The sequence below is a fragment of the Dunckerocampus dactyliophorus genome, chromosome 3, assembly GCF_027744805.1.
Source record: "Dunckerocampus dactyliophorus isolate RoL2022-P2 chromosome 3, RoL_Ddac_1.1, whole genome shotgun sequence".
NCBI lineage: Eukaryota > Metazoa > Chordata > Actinopteri > Syngnathiformes > Syngnathidae > Dunckerocampus > Dunckerocampus dactyliophorus.
In genome coordinates, this window is record NC_072821.1 from 23,060,261 (window position 1) to 23,079,795 (window position 19,535).

Sequence of the window (19,535 nt, forward strand, 5' to 3'; positions counted from 1 at the left end):
AATACAAACAGACACCTTATTGGCAAGGAAAACAAAATTAGGGCTGTCTATCAATTATAATATTTAATCACGATTTATCAAATTTTTTCCATAGTTAAGTCATAATTAATCACATTTTATCGCAGATAAAAATAAGTTTTTATCTATAATAACTAGGGATGTAGGGCCGCACGGCGGCCAAGTGGTTAGCATGTTGGCCATACAGTCAGGAGATCTGGAAGATCTGGGGTCAAATCTCCGTTGGACATCTCTGTGTGGAGTTTGCATGTTCTCTCGGTGCGTACGTGGGTTTTCTCCGGGTACTCCGGTTTCCTCCCACATTCCAAAAACATGCATGTTAGGTTAACTGGAGGCTCTAAATTGTCCACAGGTATGAATGTGAGTGTGAACAATTCTTTGTCTATACAGTATGTGCCCTGTGATTGACTGACGGCCAGTCCAGGGTGTACCCCGCCTCTCCCTCAAAGTCAGCTGGGACAGGCTCCAGCATACCTGTGACCCTAGTGATGATAAATGGCATACAAAATGGATGGATGGATGGATGGATGGATGAAGTAGGGATGTAAATCTCTTCGTGATAAATGATTCGACTACATCAATAACTACATCAAATGTTATGTAAAAGGAATATCAATTTGGAACATTATTGTATTCAAAAATAATACACAGTTTGAAATCCCCACAGTTTTTGGACGTTTAATGCGACCGACGATATGTCCCACTTTGTTTGAGGGTCCTGAATGCACTTTCTCACCCACGCTGCACAGATAGACTACTATACTGTATTTTACCCTTTTACTTTCACCTCATATTTGGTAACAAATGCTGATACTACCCTAATATAGGGCGTCTTTTGCTTCATTCATCCCTCCATTTCCTATATTGCTTGTTCTCATTAGGATTGTGGGTGAGAGCTGAAGGCTATCCCAGCAGACTTTGGGCGAGAGGCGCGGTACACCCTGGACTCGTCGCCAGTCAATCGGCGGACACATACCTGTAGAGACAAACAACCATTCACACCTATTGACAATTTAGAGTCTCCAATTAACCTACTGTACCATGCATGTTTTTGAGATGTACCCGATGTAAGCCAGAGTACCCAAAGAAAAATCCACAAAAGCTCAGTAAGAACATGCAAACTCCAACTTTTCCAACTGACATTTGAACACGGGTCACCTGACTGTGAAGGCAGACGTAGTAACCACTAACGGCAGATGGTACATGATTATCTAAATGTTAAAACCAGAGCATATACTCATATAGCATATTGGCAACTTCAAAAAAAATATATACCACTGGGAGGATCCAGAGCAGCTGACAAAGCTCACGTTTACTTCTAATGAGTCTTCCGCAGTATGTTCTCTCAAGGGTTGATTTGAATATTTAATTCACTGTTCAGTCATTTTGGACCTATTCTAAGAGTGCATAATCTTTCTCCCACGATAGCAGTACCATTCATTTAAATTTAATCCAGTTGTGTTCATAGACACTGTGTGTGTTTGCACATTGACTCAAATGTTGAGAAAGTGTTAGCAGTCACCTAGTTATTTTATTCCCAAACTACTGTCCAGATTCTAAATGTATAACGTTAGAGCACGGCTCTCAAACTCGCGGCTTACGGGCCATTTGCTGTCCGCCATATAACAGGTAAGTAAACACACACAGGGCAACTACTACTATGGAGAATGATTAACAACCCTAAAGAAATAACTTCAGCAACGTTTTACAAACCAAGTACCACAATGCATGCTGGGAGCCGGCATTCCTCCAGAGTAGGGTTGTGACAAAATATCTATATATCCAACTATCTTGATATTAAACTATGGATTATAGATACCTTTCGCCGTTTATCATTTTATTATTATTAAAATAAAAAATTCTAAAAGAGCCGCTATGAACTTCTATCATAGTTACTTCTCAGTGAGTCTAGTGAGAATTTTTCATGTCATCTAGAACACGCAACAGTGGCAGAAAATTGTGCGGAAATCTGAAAAGAAGAAGAATTAAATAAACAAATGGCGTGTAATACACCGGCAAAGAATGTAAAGATACGCCAGCATAGTTACAATCAAATGTGTGGACTCACTTTGGTTTTTAGACCGTGGGCGAGACAATGCTGGATAAGGACTTTGAAGACGAAAATACGACACACAGGCACCATGACAGACATGCACAACCACCTTGTTTGTCACCGCGCTTGCGGAGAAAACTTTTTTTCTATTCAAATGCTAAATGTTGTGTTGTTCAATCAACAGACGTGTGTTTAGTATACGTTTTAAATTGTCGTGCTGTTCAACCTTATCCAGTTTACTACTTTATAGAGTTGATCTACTTGAGACATGAGATGTGTTTTCTGAATGAGTTTACAATAGCTCTACTGCTTGTCAGGCACCTAAACAATCTCATTCTTTTTGCACCATTGCTAAAATATGCTGCAAAAATTCCACCGATTTTCTCTACCACTTGTCCCCATTAGGGTCATGGGTAAGCTGGAGCCTATTACAGCTGAATGCAGCAAAATACAAACACATACAAACGTATCGAGATATTACAGTTATCGTGAGCAATGCATCGCATATCGCACCGTATCGTGACATACCCTGAGATTCCCAGCCCTACTCCCAATAGTTCATGCGGCCCAACCCCAAACAAACCCAACCTCCAGCGGCGGTAAATTGAGTTTTACAGCCCTGCTCTGTTGGTATCGTATATAGACATCATCACTCTAAGAAACAACAGACAACAGATGCAAAACCCACAGTTATAGTGACACAATGACAGGGAGTATCAACACTGCAGGGTGGATGTCTGACAGCGAGGGATCACCTCATTCTGCACCATGAAGGACAGTTGACCACTCGCTGAGGCCATGACGGACCAGCCAGCTAATTAGTGACACTGCATTGTACTTACATGCTATTACTTTACAATTATAAAGATCATTTTTAGGTCACACTCCTTGTGTATCTCCCACATCCATGGATGAGGTGCTCTTAAGCCAAGGAACCTCACGCACTGACTGTATCCTGTTATAAAATGGGAGAAAAACATGTAATCTAGGGGCATAGACCTCAGTACAAAAAGTAATAACAGATCTCCTGATCAATAAAATGCGATGTATCATGTGTCATTTATTAATATACACCGCCATATGCTACTTTTGTAAATTCAGGTAATCAAATACAAGTTACGGTGTTAAATGTTGTTTCTAACATTTCCACTTTATTCTATACTTAAATGTGCAAAGTATTAGGAAATCATTTTGATGCACTCCGTTACAATACCACCAAACATGTCATTTCAAATGTGATTAGATTACAAACAACTGAAAAAGCTTTGTAAATAAGCTATAATAATAAAGTTAGTTAGGCTTTTGGACACATTGAGTTTGCTGAAGAAAATGATATGGCGGTATAAACTAAAGTATTTTATCTTGCATCTGTTGTTTTGGATTGTGGTATGTTGTACAGATGTACCAAACCAAATGGAGCACGTTACTTATGACTTATGTCAAAGAGCATTACAGTGTGAACAACCACCTGGCATTTATTTGCAGATGCCAGTACATGCCAGGTGATCTTTTGTCCGTCATCTGTCCCCAATAATTCACACATTTAAACCCCCACTGAGAGACCACAATGCTGCAAGCTGCTGGTCATTCATCAGCTTTGCCCTCCTGCAAGGACACACTTAGGACCTGAGCAGGACGGTCCTGTCAGATGCCATACACCATAACTCATCATTTGATGTATGAAAACAAGTCCCAACACAAGTCTATTCAAACAGAGCTTTTTCTGCACTCACATTACTGTCATAACAACATAATGTGGGCAGTGTATTCCCTGCCCATGCTATTTTGGTCTGCAGGCTTTACATCTTTTCCTAGACACACAAAAGGCATATGCACATCCTTCCATTCAAGGACAAGCTTGCCCTGAGCTTTAACATGCAAAGAGCCGACAAATAGCCAGGGAAAAAATGGTGCACGCAAAAACAAGGTCACACAGCCACATTGCTGCATGCCAGTAAAACATAAGACAAAAGGTGCATGATACCCTACCATTTTTCCCACTGGTCCTCCATCCAACCCTCTCCTCCTTCCCCTTCTGAGTCCATAATGTAAGTGAGGAGGGCATCTGAAGCCGAGAAGAGGAAAAGGTGCAAGGGATTTAGAGAGTAAAGAAGGGAGGGAGAGTGAGGGGGAGGAGCATCAAGGAGGAGTGCTGGAAGAAAAGGGTGAGGTACAGCCCATACGGGTCGATGGGAGAAGCGTTAGATTCAGAGCTCGCTGTTGCTTCTCTTCCAGAGAGGAGATAGTGAGGGAATTATTAAAAGCAGAGAAGCTACAACCATCTAAGAGGAGTGTTATATAATCTTCTCCTGCCGCTCTCTTCCATGATGTTTACACTGCTGTGTGTGCATCAGATTTACTATGCTAGGGCAGGAACATGCTGGTGTTAGCAGAATACCCACTGGACGGAAAGCCCAGACAAGGGAAACATCAGCACAACAGGGCACTCCTCTTGCTCTGCACCATAGTCATGCTCAATTATTCATGAGGTCCATTGAACATAACTGACATTTTTTTGGTAATCCCATTCCCCTTCATCCAAGTAGAGTAGATGGCTGGTGCATAATCACTAGGTTTATAGAAATTACTATGACCATCATTCCTGACAGCAATGAAGTGACCAAAGTACAGTCATCATTAGAATTTGGACTGAAATATTAGTATAACAATATAAAAATATTTTTAAATCCTGAAATTGGATTAAGAAGTAGATGAGTAAAAACAAAATGTGTACGGTGAAAACATCTTTAATAAAATAATGTGAATGTATAGTGGAACCTCGGTTAGCGTATGCCCCGGTTAGCATGTTTTTCGATTTACGTAAAAAAAAAAATTGACACCAACATTTTGGATCTGTTTGCGTATATTTTCCCTTGTAACGTACAACATGGCATACATCTTGTTGTGTTGTTAATACACAGCGTGAGGCCAAATCTATTATCAATGTATTTTTAGCCCAAAACGTCGTTGCTAGCAGAAGTCAGCTCTGTCACCCGTCTATGACGTCACCAGCAGTTGACTCTGTGATTCTTCGCTAACTACACAGTTACGCCACAAGTCTCAACAATGTTAACACAAAACACGTCTCTATAGTTTTACATACAGAAAACTATTCAAAATTGATATACAGTAAATGGTGAAAGGGATTTTTTTTAAAGCAGTGAGAAACACTATTGAATTTAAGAAATAACTCCTGGTAAAGCACAAATGTGTCCATGTTGATGCCACTGCCACATCGCTGTCTTTCTTAACAGTTACGTTTTCAATAAAAGGTAAAAGTAACCTTAAATGGGGCAATTATAAATACAATTTTTGGCTTTCTGGAAGGGATTCCAGTCGTCACTCGATTATTGCGGTTAATTGGTTATAGACCCGACTTCGATTAGTGAATTTACGGAAAATAAGATTCAATATTAATAAAGATTAGATTTAGATTAGATTAGATTTATTGGTCCCCAGGGAAAAATTCCTATTCACTGATTGTACATTACGTAGACAACATTACAGAGACAACAAAGCACATCACATACCACAACAGTAACAACAGACAATCAACATGACACTAACGACAACAGCACCAGTACAGGAACAGGCCGGACAGACAGATCAGCACGGCCTGTTATACGGGGCGGCTATGGCTGCAGGATCAGGCTTTTCCCAAGACGGGCCCTATGTAGAATTTAATCATTCTACATAGGGATGTCCCCATCCACATTTTTTTGCTTCCAATCTGATCCGATTTTTTGTTTTTTTTTTTAACAGTCTTGCCGATCGAATTGTTTTTTTTGAAGAACAATATCTTGTTTGTGGAATTGAATATGGAAACATATGAAAATAGCGCTTCAAAGCATTACAAATAATGCAACCAAAGTATTGCTGAATTTACTTTTTTATTGCACAGCATGACCAACAATACTGCTTGGCTTTTGCAACAAACCTCTGTGAGTCAGGTCCCTAATCCAATAAAAGATCCAATAAAAGTCCATCCAATAAAAAATAACATTGGAAAAAATGAACGTGCTAAATACTTTTTGGGTAGGACTAATCATATGACATAGTTATAGTTGAATTTGTGGTGTGATTTAGAATATATGACTTTTTTTTTTTAACAAACTCTGTTCAACGCAATAGTAATTTATTGACGGTCCTAGTATAAACAACCAGCGGTTAGAGCAGCACTTCCCGTGCAAGCTCCCTGCACAATGACACAGCAGTCCAGGCACAGTGAGTGGGAACTACCGCTGTAGATATCCGAATATCAAAAGTCCAACATGAAAGTAACTTCACCACAGTACACTGCAGAAATGTCTACATGGTGGTGTTGCGTTTTCTCCTTCTTGCGGGTGGTGGGAGAGTCACAACCAGCTCTGAGGCACCTAACATGTTGGAGTGTGGTCCAGTTACAAATGGTATACGGCAACCGGATCGGCCCGATCTCAAGGCGGAAGCCGTTATTATCCGATCTTCACAATACAGGGGCTCAGCAGCCGATCCCAATCCAGAAGATTTGATCAGGACATCCCTAGTTGCAACATTATTAGAGCCCTGTAGATATGAAATAACACCCCAATAGTCACTTTTAGACTCTTATTATTCTTTGTTGACATCACTTTGCGCAGGCTACAGGATCGCTACAGGGACATAACAGACAGCCGCTGCTAGCATCGCAAACTAGCGAGCTAACTAGTTAGCTTCTCCATCCATCCAACCATTTTCTATGCCGCTTGTACTCACTAGGGTGGCGAGGGGTAGCGCTGGAGCCTATCCCAGTTGACTTTGGGCGAGAAGCAGGGTACACCTTGGACTGGTCGTAGTTAGCCTCTCCACTTTACTTATTCTAAACTTAAGAAGAGTTTGAAATGGAGTGAGGAAGAAGGACAAAGAAGCCAAAAACTTACCACTTCCACATGGAATTTTCATTTGATCTCAGCCACGGCATGTCCGTCTCAACCATGGCATGTTGGCCAGGTTCTGCTGGCTTAGTAGCCAGTCTCCATGCAGTGTGAAAGGTAATGTAATCGAACATCATGTCTTATAACATTACTGCTGCCTAGTGACTAGTATTGACTAATAGTACGCCATAATCAACCACGAAAGAGCGGCCATTTATTAGTTAATTATTTAAATAAAAAACACAATATAGTGAGAGAGTGATATTCGAACCATGATATAGCAAGGGACGACTGTACATTATTTCTTACGGGGAAATTTGATTTGGTTAGAATAGTTTTGGTGAGTCAGACCTTCTGGAACAGATTCATGATGTGAGCCAAGGTTCCACTGTAATCATTTTAGCATTTTTTATTTTATCACAGATTCAATTAATTTTGAAAAGTAGTCTATGAGCAAGATAAATACATGCTGCTTCTACTACCACCACTACTACTACTACTACTACTACCACTACTACTATACAAGTGTCACAAATCTGAATGTGGGTGTATCGCTAAAACCATTTTTAGGTCATCCTACTTATTTCCAATTGGATTCTATGGCTCCAGCTGGGTTACTATGAAATGTTAATCGTCTGGGGAATCACTTCTTTTGTTGATTAGGACGTACGAGTTGGGTCATTGTTATGATGGAAGGTAAATTCCTCTCCTCCTGAGGTGTGATAAGTGCATTTCTACAAAGTAGGATTCATTCTTAAGAAATGCAATATTTTCACAGACAAAACCTGTTTATGAGCTTCTCAATATGCTTTTTACCATTATTAGAGCCCTGTAGATATGAAATAACACCCCTATAGTCACCTTTACACTCCATCCATCCATTTTCTATACCGCTTTTCCTCTTTAGGGTCGCAGGGGCATGCTGGAGCCTATACCAGCTGACTTCAGGCGACAGGCGGGGTACACCCTGGACTGGTTGCCAGCCAATCGCAGGGCACATATAGACAGACAACCATTCACACTCACATTCATACCTATGGACAATTTAGAGTAGCCAGTTAACCTAACATTTTGGAATGTGGGAGGAAACCGGAGTACCCGGAGAAAACCCACACACGCACGGGGAGAACATGCAAACTCCACACAGAAATGCCCAAGGGAGAATCGATCGTCTTCCCAATCTCCAGACTGTTACTGTGTTGGCCAACATGCTAACCACCTGACCACCGTGCGGCCACCTTTACACTCATATTACCTAATATAGTAGACATGTTAAGCGATAACAAGACATAATAGTGAATAAAAGTAGATTTCTCTTGGAGATGAATAAAGTATCTATCTACCAATCATGATAACGCACATGTTAGCATTGGGAAAATTCCTTATTGTAGTATCTCAAACATAATGTGGATCTTTGTTTACACCACAGTGTGCGACGCTTGCGGTCAGGCTACGGGATCACTACAGGGACAAAAGAGACAGCCGCTGCTTTAAGAGTACCAAGCTACTGAGCTAATTAGTTAGCCTCCAATTTATTTATTCTAAACTCGAAAGTGTTTGAAACTGAGTGAGGAAGAAGGACAAAGTAAGAAGCAAAAATCTACCACTTCCACACGGAATGGGAGAATTTTTTTCCACTCTGGCTTCATGGCTGACTCCATGCAGCACAAGTTAACGTAATGTAACGTAAGGTAATGTCTCACGTAACATTACTGATGCCTTGTGGCCAGTGTGAAATGCTACATATGACTTGTCTTTCAATATTTTTTGACTAATAAGAGGCTTTAGTCAACCACGAAACAGCAATCATTTATTATTATATTATATTTACTATACATTTTTGAAAAACAGTGATACAGAGAGAGAGCACTGTTCGAACCACAATGTGGCCAGGGACGACTATACTGTACTAACTCCACCTTGAAAGCATCAATACATGACACTGCTTCAATATAGGTATGGTGCTTTTATACATTTTTGGCAATGTACAATGTTATATTTGCACCGTATTGCACCCAACACCTGTCCTGTCATTTAGGAATTATAGGACAATGTTCTTTCGACAATATCTGCTTATATTAATCTTGCCAGGTGGATTTGCAATAGCATGAAACACCCAGCATTGAAGAGAGAATTGATTCCTTATTCATAAGCCCACTCTGAACTAAAAACATGCAGCCATATGGCCATACAGCACGTGTGCAGAAACTGTCCAAGGTTTATGCCCCATATTGAGAGCACAGACTTCCACCAAATTTGCTGTAAAACATACAGTATTCAGTGACAAAAGGTGACTGAATGGCATGTTTTGCTATTCTAAATGGGAATGATAACAGGAAAGAACCCTGAATGATTTCAATGGCTATCTGATTTTGTCCCTCCAGGAATAGGAGCAAATCAACATTGCACATGCATACGTTTTGGTAATCTATGATTGGTACCCACTGTACAAAAGAACAGAGGAGAACACTGGGAATTTGTGGGTGTTTTCATTGTGGGTGACGTAAGTGAGGACAATTGACATCATGTATATAAAGTAGCTGAATGACCGTAAAGAAAAACAGTAAACACTCAAAGAGCTAGTCAACTGGAATTGATAAGCCATGTAATCAAGGTCTCCAATTCAACACACGGCATATATTCAACTCCCTGCTGAGTATTGCAGCTCCTCATCAACGGGATCCTCAACAAAAGGACACGTCATTTCTAAAAGAATATGTTTGGTATGCATCACATACAGCCCAGCTCCTACAATACACGTGCTCGGAATGAATGATCGAATGAGGAAGTGAAGTTGCCTCAATAAGAAAGAGAAGAGGCTCGATGAGTACATCAAACATGTCATGGTTTTAGCAACAAATATAAAAGAAAAACTTTAATTAAAAGTAGGGCTGCTGCTATAAAATACTTTAGTCATCGAGTATGTTACTGAACATTTTTTTTGATGAATCGAGTAATCAGAAAAAACATGTTTATGCTTGGTTAAAGAGCAATTATAACTACACCAGAGAAAATAAAACATGTCACTAAATAATGAACGACCAATTGGCTTAATTTTTTTAGGTAATCAACCGTTTTATTTTATTATAACAGTATTTTCTTGGGTCTGATGGACTACATGAGGGTGCTATTGCACAGTAGATTAATGTATCCATCCCAGACTACAGGAACTATTTACTGGAAAAGGAGAGAAATAATAATTACATTACTCAGACATTACTAAGACAAAATTACATATTGCATTATGTTGATGGCTGTGCATTTATAAATCCTAAACTTCGACAGGCTTTACTAGGAATAAGACAAATATTCTTTCTAAGATATTGAGTTTTTGCAGTGTTTAAAGCAAAATGAAGACACCTTCTGTAGTGGAACACATTACTCTCAACTAAGTGAGTAAGACACGCGCTTCCTTGTTCGATTACACAGTAATGTTTGTACGGATTAGTGAGGTAAAATGCTTTCATTTTCCCTCTTAACTCACAGCAGTCATAATTAAGAGAAAGCTAGCCCTCCACACGGTTAACGTTACGTTAGTAAGGTAGATTTGCGCAACAGTAATGTTACCTTGTCTCGGATGTTCTGCTCTACTCGGGAGGAGATGATGCAACATATAAGATGTGCTGTTGTGGTATATAAGTGCCGCGTTACAACAGATACACGTCACAGTGTTCATTTTACTGTTTACCCACATTTTCTGCCTGTGTTTTAGCATTTTGTTTTCCTTCTCTTTCATTGCCTTGCCGCTTTCACTCGCCCTTCACTTTGCTCAAATAATAACAATGTAAATGTCTAATAATTTGGACGCCTGAAAAATTTTATCAGTCAGGTAGGAGTGAAAATCAGGCAGGACAATGGGAAACATCTCCCAACAGACGATATGGAGAATTTACAGGTACTACTCAGAAAATTAGAATATCTTGAAAAGGTTGTTGTATTTCTGCAGTTCAATTTAAAAGGTGAATTTGACATATTATATAAACAAATAATTTGCAAATCAATATATTTCAAGTTTTTATTTCTATGGATTTTGCTGATCAGGTCTTGCAGCTTAAAAAAACTCAAATTCAAAAACTCACAAAATTAGAATATTACATAAAGTCAATGTAAAAAAGGGTTTTAAATACAAAAATGTGAGGCCTCCAAAGCTAAACTCTTGCACCTGTATTTAGTACTTGGTTGAGGCCCCTTTTGCCCGAATAACTGCCTTCATCCGGCGTGGCATGGATGCTATCAGTTTGTGGCATATCTCAGGGATTATGGAAGACCAGCATGCTTCAATTGTGGCTTTAGCTGTTCTTTATTGTTTGGTCTCTTCCCGTACAATTTTCTCTTGACAATGACCCACAGATTTTCTATGGGGTTCAAGTCAGGTGAGTTTGCAGGCCAATCAAACATGGTAATCCCATGGTCGTTGAACCAGGACTTTGTACTTTTAGCAGTGTGAGCAGGTGCCAAGTCCTGCTGGAAGATGAAGTCTGCATCTCCATAAAGCTGTTCTACTGAAGCAAGCATGAAGTGCTCTAAAATGTCCTGGTAGACGGGCTGTGGTTATGTTTGACTTCATGAAGCACAGAGGACCAACACCAGCAGCTGACATGGATGCCCAAGTCATCACAGACTGGGGAAACCTAACACTGGACTTCATGCATCTTCTATCGTGCTCTTCTCCAGTCTTCCTCCAGACTCTGGGACCTTTGTTGCCAAATGAGGTGCACAACTTGCTTTAATCAGAAAAGAGGACTTTTACCCACTGGGCAACAGACCAGTCCTTCTTTTCTCTTGCCCAGGGAAGGTGCCTCTGGCGTTGATTACTATTGAGGAGAGGTTAGACAACAGGAATTCGACATTTGAAGCCCATGTCCAGCATCCGCCTGCGTGTTGTTTCTCTTGAAGCAACAACTCCAGCATCGGTTCACTCCTTATGAAGTTCCCCCACTTTTGAATGGCCCTTTCCTGACCACCCTATCCAGCCTGCGGTCATCTCTCCTGCTTGTACACCGTTTTCTACCACATTTCTTCCTTCCACTTGACTGTCCACTTTCAATTCTCATTGACTTTCAAGTCAATGAGAGTTTTCTGCACAACTGTCAGATCAGCAGTCTTCCCCATGTCTGAACTCTTCGGAGTCAACCTAAGACAGACTTTTGAAAGGCTCAAGACCCTTTTGAAGGTGTTTTGGATTACTTGCCTGATTAGAATTTGACTCTTTGAACCTACAAAACTGAAGCTTTTCACAGTATTCTAATTTTCTGAGTTTGTGGGTTTGTGGTTTTAGGAAGATGAAAATCTTAATCAGCAAAGTTACAACAAGGAACTGCTTGAGAAATGTCAATTTGCATGTAACGGCTCAATAAAATTAGTTGGTTTCATCTTTTATGTTAAATTGCCAAAATAAAACAACTTTTACTTGATATTCTAATTTTTTGGGTAGTACCTGTATGTTACTAGAGGCTGAGGTGTTTTTATCATGTACGAATATGTGTTTGTGTGTGTGTGTCTTGTGTGTGTGTGTGTAGCCGAGTTGGGAGGAGGGGAGCTGCCTGTCTATGAGGGGGAATGTGCAGATTCAGCAGAACAGAGAAAGAGCAGTAGGCAAAGTGGTCAGCATGATACGAACTGCCACTGGAGAAACATTCTGATCAGCTGAATTTTATTTCCTGAACCCGAAGCATTTGTGAAAAAGGTTTAATTTAAATTTGTCCAGAAAGCTTTACAACTTCTTTTTAATGAAACAATGGATATGAAGTGGAGAACTGATTTAAAAAAATAAATTGTAATCTGCAAAATCTTTAATGTCTACTTGTTTGCAATCTCAGAACATTGTCTGAGCGTATTCATGTAATTTTAGTAACTTAACTCTGGAACCTCAAAGTGGCTCAATCTCTGAAACTCATCCAGTTTATGTGTTTTTATGTGGACAAACATTTTTTTTTTTAAAAAGCACACTCGTGTGGATGAACATAGTGTGAGAGTGGTGCATTTTTTAAATATCCATGGTCGTGTGGACTTGTTAGCTCAGGGGTGTAAAAACTCAATCACACAGGGGGCCAAAACTCAAAGTTAACTTTTCGCCAACCACCTCCCGTCACGTGCCCCAACTTAGTATCTTTCTTATTATTTACCCTGAAATCAACACTTGTATATTTATGCATTTGTACTAAAAACCTTCTTGTTCTTTTTTTTTCTCTCTCTCTTCGTCCTGTCCAGCCATTAGGGTAGTTAGAATTGTAGATCTAAATGCCCTTACGTGCTCAACAGATTTGCTCTGCCAGGGAAAAGTGTGAGATACACTTCCCTGTTATACAGAATTTATTTGACTTTGATGTTTTGTTGTTATGCACATTTTGAGCAGCCGGACCGGAGCAGGAGGGGATAGAGAAGAAGAGAAAAGAAAACAAAGGGGGGGTGGGGGGGGATAAGAATGGACAAAAAAGAAAGAGACAAGAACAACAGCAACAACAACAATTGCGATAAAACAATAACAAAACAAAACAAACAGGACTACATAAGCAAATGTCTGATGGCTATAAAGACTATGACGGAATGGACAAAATAGTATCAACAACCACAATGATAAAACTGCATTGAAACAGTCATACATATTAGTAATGAAATTATTAACTATGATAATGATCAGAATGACAATTGTACAATTGTAAAAACTATAATCATATTGCCGACATCACCGTCACTGTAATAAAACCAACAGCATAATAACACCCTGGTTAACTAAGTGAGTAATGTGGGGAAGTATGTATGTACTGTGAGTGTGCATACAGTATATACGTGTGTACAGGTATCTCTGTATGTGTGCAAGTCTTCATGTATATAAAAGGTGCGTGAATGTGTGAGCGTGTAATTGTCACTGAGAATGCATGAAAGGAGAGGGACTGCCTCCCACCGCCTAGCAAGCTCCGCCCCACACAGCCAGGCCGAGCCCCCACCGCCAGAAAGCCACCAGGCCCACAGGGGCAGGCAGCATAGACCAGCCCCCCAAGTGCCAGCCCACAGAGCCCTTGCCCCCGGAAAGATCAGCAAGGGGCCGCAGAGAGGCAATCCCAACTAGAAAGAGGGTGACGGCAGGCTGGGGGACAGCCAACCCACGAGACCAGCAAGAGATCATACCCCACAAGGGCAGATGGGCACTGGGGGCCACACACCAGCAAGCCCACCTGCAACCGGAAAGGAGCCCACCCATGGCGAAAGCGCCAGTCCACCGCCCCGCCATGCCACCCCCAGGGAACAGAGCCCGGCCCGCCACCGGCCACTCCATGCCCGACACAGTACCACCCCGCCCAGGGACGAAGGAGGCGTCACCCCCCACCCGTCTGACGGAGGCCCGTGGTCGACTGCCCGATACGCGGAAGCCTTGTTGAAAGACATCCCCCGCTGGGGACCCAGGGTACAGCGGAGTACGGGAGCCTGGGGTCCCAGACCCACAAACCAGATCCTGAGCCGTAGACAATGCGGACCACTAGGGAGCAAGAAAACCCCAGGCCCCCCCATCCCAATTGCAGGACGTTACCAGCAAGGCAGACAGAGGAGAAGGCGAGGAGGAAAGCCAGCAAATGAGCAAGCGGGCGGGCAAACGAGCGAGCAGCAAGGCAACCCAGGCCTACCTTCTTGTTCTTTTAACCAACGTAATTGGTGACTATAGCACACTCATATGCATCATCACTATACGCACACACAGATGCTCGTTTGATGAACATAACAGGACATGCCCCAATAACCAGGCTCAAAAAATAGTATTTAGTACGGTGAAAGTCCGGAAATCACATGTACAATTTTTACATAATTTGTATGTTACTGCTGCAAATAAGTATTTGAACACCTGTGAAAATCAATGTTAATATTTGGTACAGTAGCCTTTGTTTGCAATTAGTGAGGTCAAACGTTTCCTGTAGTTCTTCACCAGGTTTGCACACACTGCGGCAGGGATTTTGGCCCATTCCTCCACAGAGATGTTCTGTAGATCACCCCCAAAGCATGATGCTTCCACACCCATGCTTCACAGTAGGCATGGTGTTTTTGGGATGGTATTCCTCATTCCATAGCAAGTGGAATTAAGACCAAAAAGTTCTATTTTGGTCTCATCTGACCACATAACTTTCACCCATGACTCCCCTCTGGATCATCCAAATGGTCATAGATAAACTGAGACGGCCTGGACATGTGCTGATTCAAGCAGGGGAACCTTCCGTGCCATGCATGATTTTAAACCATGACGTTTTAGTGTATTACCCACAGTAAACTTGGAAACAGTGGTGCCAGCTCTCTTCAGGTCATTGGCCAGCTCCTCCCCTGTAGTTCTGGGCTGATTCCTCACCTTTCTTAGGATCATTGATATGCCACAAGGTGAGATCTTGCTTGGAGCCCCAGTCCGAGGGAGATTGACATGATATTACATAATACAGTAGGTGGCAGCATACACCTCTAAGATTAGGTTGTAGTCCACCAATAAACAAAGAACAACAACACAAATTGCGTGAATGTGTGCGTTTGCCACTTTTTATAGGTCTGAATATTTTAGTCTGTACGCGCATTTTGGCTTTCTGGCATACACAGACTTTTAGTCAGATTTCCGCGCACATTTTTTATAGGTGAGGCCCCTGGTCTGAAGAGCCAGGTATGTTTAATTTACAGTAATGGGCTTATTTTTTTGCTGATTTTCATTCAGCTTTCTGTTGGGTGTTGCTATGATGATCATATCCAGAGTTTTGGTCCGTTGGTGCGCTCAGCATTCACACTTGCCTCATTCAAGACTTGAGTCCACTGGCAGGCGGACCGGGACCCTTCTCCCTCTCGTGGTCTCAGTCCCCCTGTTTGGTCTTGCACTGTATTCACACTTCAGAAAACAAATCGTACTAGCAGAGCATACAGACTTTAGACGCTTTTAACCGGACCCAAAATGTGTGAACGTACCCTGATCAAGCAATTTCGACAGTGACAGTAATTTATTTCTAAAGCATGTCATTCTTTAGACAAACTCGTGATTTATTGTTTGTTTTTCTTCAATTTATTGCTGTGAATTTTGAGGATTATGGCCGCCACATGCGAGTGGCGACAAACGACTGCGATTGGCGAACGCGTATCAAACCACGCACATGGGAGGCGACGAGCGTCAAGCGGCCGGTGTTGATCGAACACTTGCTAGTACCCGATCTTGCGAGTACTGAAGATAAACTTTGATAAATGTCAGTGTAAAATGAATGTAAACTTACCCGATATGTTTACTCTGGCACCGACAAGTTCCCATGCCGCTTTTTTCTTTATTTCTATATTCTTTTTTAAAAAATGTCAAATAGCTCCGGGAAATCTGATGCGGCAAGCATTGCGTACTGATTAGCATCCTGTCGCTCATTGGTCAATTAATGACACTCCCGTTGATTGGTCCTTGTCTGGGCCACAGAGATGAAAACTTGAAAATTGTCAACTTTCTGGGATCGCGTCGCAAGCCAGCTTGAGCACGACGACACGCACGAACACAAACTTTTTTTCGTGTGTCACTTGGCTGGACGGCGACACGCAGCAATGGGCCTATCCGTTCATTGAAAATTAATAGAGTCGAGTCGAGGCGAGGCGATGTCGCCTCCCCTGGCGCCCATTAGGCAGCATAGACAATGAATGAATGAATGCTGCGACTTTTGGCTAATTGATTTCTTAAGTTTCTCCTGATGTCACCAAAATAGTAAGTTATTAAAGGCATAGAAGACCAAAATGGCCAACTTAAAGTTTTTGTTTTTATCATTTTATTGGCTCAATAAACGAAATGTTTCTAATGAAATCAAAACACACAAGAAGCTGCGAATAATAATAAATAAATAAAACGCTTGACACTTCAGAAGACTGATATTGAGTCAGCAGAGACACACCCTAAAACACACACATACAACTCAATAACACTTGCAGACCAAAACCAAAACACAGAGGCGCCATGCACCCTCTATCTGCACCTAAAGAGCCACACGCAACCGCTACGCTCAATCACAGCCTGTCTTGCCGCAAACATGCGCCTCAGCAACCCTCACCAACCTCACAAGCTCTTACCTACAGCTCGTGGGAGACTTCACGTGGATGTAACGCGCTGACTGTGGACTGGCTTTCGTCTTATCTCCGTCCGCCATGCCGCTCCGCTCTCATTCCGTCATCGACTTGAGCCGCGCAGCAGCACCGGCGGACACACCACCTGAGAGGCGATAGGCTGCGATAGGCTGCTGCCTTCGGAGGCAGTGGGAAATTGGAAACTCAAGTGTGGCACTCCTAGCATATTTATCTTTGTAGATTTTATTATAAGATTTGATCCCTAATAATTGAAAATCTTTACAGTCATTAAAAATACCCCAGGGGCGCCCAAACTTTCTCCACCTATGACCACCAAATTGATATGTGGGTTAGTCTCTTGAAAGGGGGGGACAAGTGAGGGTGCTGTTGAGGGCCTTGAAGCAGTGATTTGCAACTATAACCAAATAAAAATACACTGCAGACACATGGATTTTCGAAGTACAACACCTCATTGTGCACCAAACGAATTTTGCTGCATCCAAAGCATGTACTTTGATGAAACATGTATGCGTCGCGATCGTAACCAGCGTATTCCGCACACAATGTAACTAAAATTGAATCGTGGAAGACTCTTTGCCTTGACACACTGTGAACTTCTGAGTATTTGCGTGTAATTTTTCAATTTTTTCATCAAAATTCAGACAATAACAAAAGTGACACTGAAAAAAAAAGAAGAATATGACATAATGGCCAGGATACGTGTTAATTTCAGTATTTCTTTGTATTTTTTCTAATCAATACACGTTGGGAAACTGTTTTTCACATCATGCTTATGTGGGAGTTGAAGTGTGTTACTGCAGTGCTAACTAACAATGTTTAAAAGAACACAGTATTGAGTTTGCAGCGGGGTCCATCCACTTGCTCCGTGTTACATTTTGGATCATGTTTGTGACAATTGAAGGTAAGTTTAAAACATTTATAATATTTTATTGTCCTTTCATTGAATGATATATGTTCAGTAAATATTTATTTTGTTGTTCACGGAGGGTTGTTTTTGCATTTGGGCCCACTTTCAGAGTAATGACCATTTGTCATTTTCTAAAAAGGCTACTAGCAATCCCACATAGATATGCTAATACATTATAAAGCAGCCTGTATCTGTTTTATTTGCAGTTTTTTGTTTTAATTGCATTTTTAGAATATCCATCCATTCATCTTCTATGCCGCTTATCCTCACTAGGGTCGCAGGTATGCTGGAGCTTATCCCAGCTGACTTGACTGGTCGCCACCCAATCGCAGGGCACATATAGACAAACAACCAGTCACTCTCACATTCATACCTGTGGACAATTTTGAGTCACCAATTAACCTAATATGCATGTTTTGGGAATGTGGGAGGAAACCCACGCACACACGGGGAGAACATGCAAACTCCACACAGAGATGCCCAACGGAGATTCGAACCCAGATCTTCCCGATCTCCTGACTGTGTGGCCAACATGCTAACCACTATTTTTACCACCATTAACCACCATTTTTAGAATATGCCCAATAAAAAATCAATTATCTGAGTGCTGCGACTGGCCCCTGGGCTGCACTTTGGATTGTCCTGTCCTAGAATGACTTCAACACAATTTATTTAAGTTTACACATTGTTTTATTGGTGTCAACATTCCAATTTTGTCTCGCCTTTTTTGCTCTTTTTTCCATTTTTGCTGTACTGTTCTTGTTTAATTGTATTTTTATAAAGTGACACGGGCTAATAAAAAACAAGCTGCAGGCCACAAATGGGAATTGGGACAGCCCTGCATTAGGCCAATCCTCATGCTTCAGCCCACCTCACAATCAGCGGAATCATCTCCACCCAAGCACAGCACGCTTCCCCTCCTTTAGCGCTAGTGGAATAGGTGGATTACATGCACATGCACATACGCACAATGTGGCAATCATTGAATGACAGTAGGTTCACAGGTTCGTAATAATAACCAACACATTTAATAACAGAAATAAAATACAAAGAAATAATCCAAAAGTCAAACTCGCAGCATGGTTGCACGCCTGCGACTACACTTGGGTGTAACAAAAACATGTCATTTAATTAAAGCAATCCCTCCCCCTCGCAATTAATTAACGGCAGCCACCACCTTCCACACCAGAAATCAGAACGACTCGAACGAAGACGATTATATTTCAGTACTTCAAAATGACGTGATCATGTGACACAATTTTCTCAGCAAACTTTTAATTCTGCATGGCTGATGTTGCAAAAACAAAAACCCCTAATTCAGCATATTATTTAACACTTACAGATGAAGAAAAAGATGTTTGTAACTCAAATTGCAGAAACTTAACAGTCCTTAATGTTTGGTCAAAAATATAGAGTACATACTGTACATAGACTCATATTGCTGTAAAAGAATTGTTTCATATACGTAAAGGCATCTGTTGGGTACAAAAAAACATTTGCATGCTTTGATTACAACTCAAATAAGTGTTTATAATTCACCAACAAATATAGAATACAAGCACATCATATGGTAACGTGTTTGAAAGCTGGGTTTCCA

At 41.2% G+C, this 19,535-nt stretch overlaps 1 protein-coding gene across 3 annotated transcripts in view; it reads right to left on the bottom strand.

The window, feature by feature from the left end:
• LOC129178391 (C-Jun-amino-terminal kinase-interacting protein 1-like) overlaps positions 1-17,162 on the bottom strand; it is a 61,956-nt gene extending 44,794 nt beyond the window's left edge. Inside the window, exon 1 of one of the 3 annotated variants that reach the window (XM_054770593.1) lies at positions 17,017-17,162. In XM_054770593.1, coding sequence (XP_054626568.1) covers positions 17,017-17,093 — 77 coding nt within the window. In that variant the 5' untranslated portion in view covers positions 17,094-17,162. Of the gene's footprint in view, positions 1-4,060; positions 4,722-17,016 lie in introns of those variants that run through there. The other 2 variants (XM_054770596.1, XM_054770594.1) reach the window with 2 other exon arrangements.
• Positions 17,163-19,535: the final 2,373 nt, after the last annotated feature.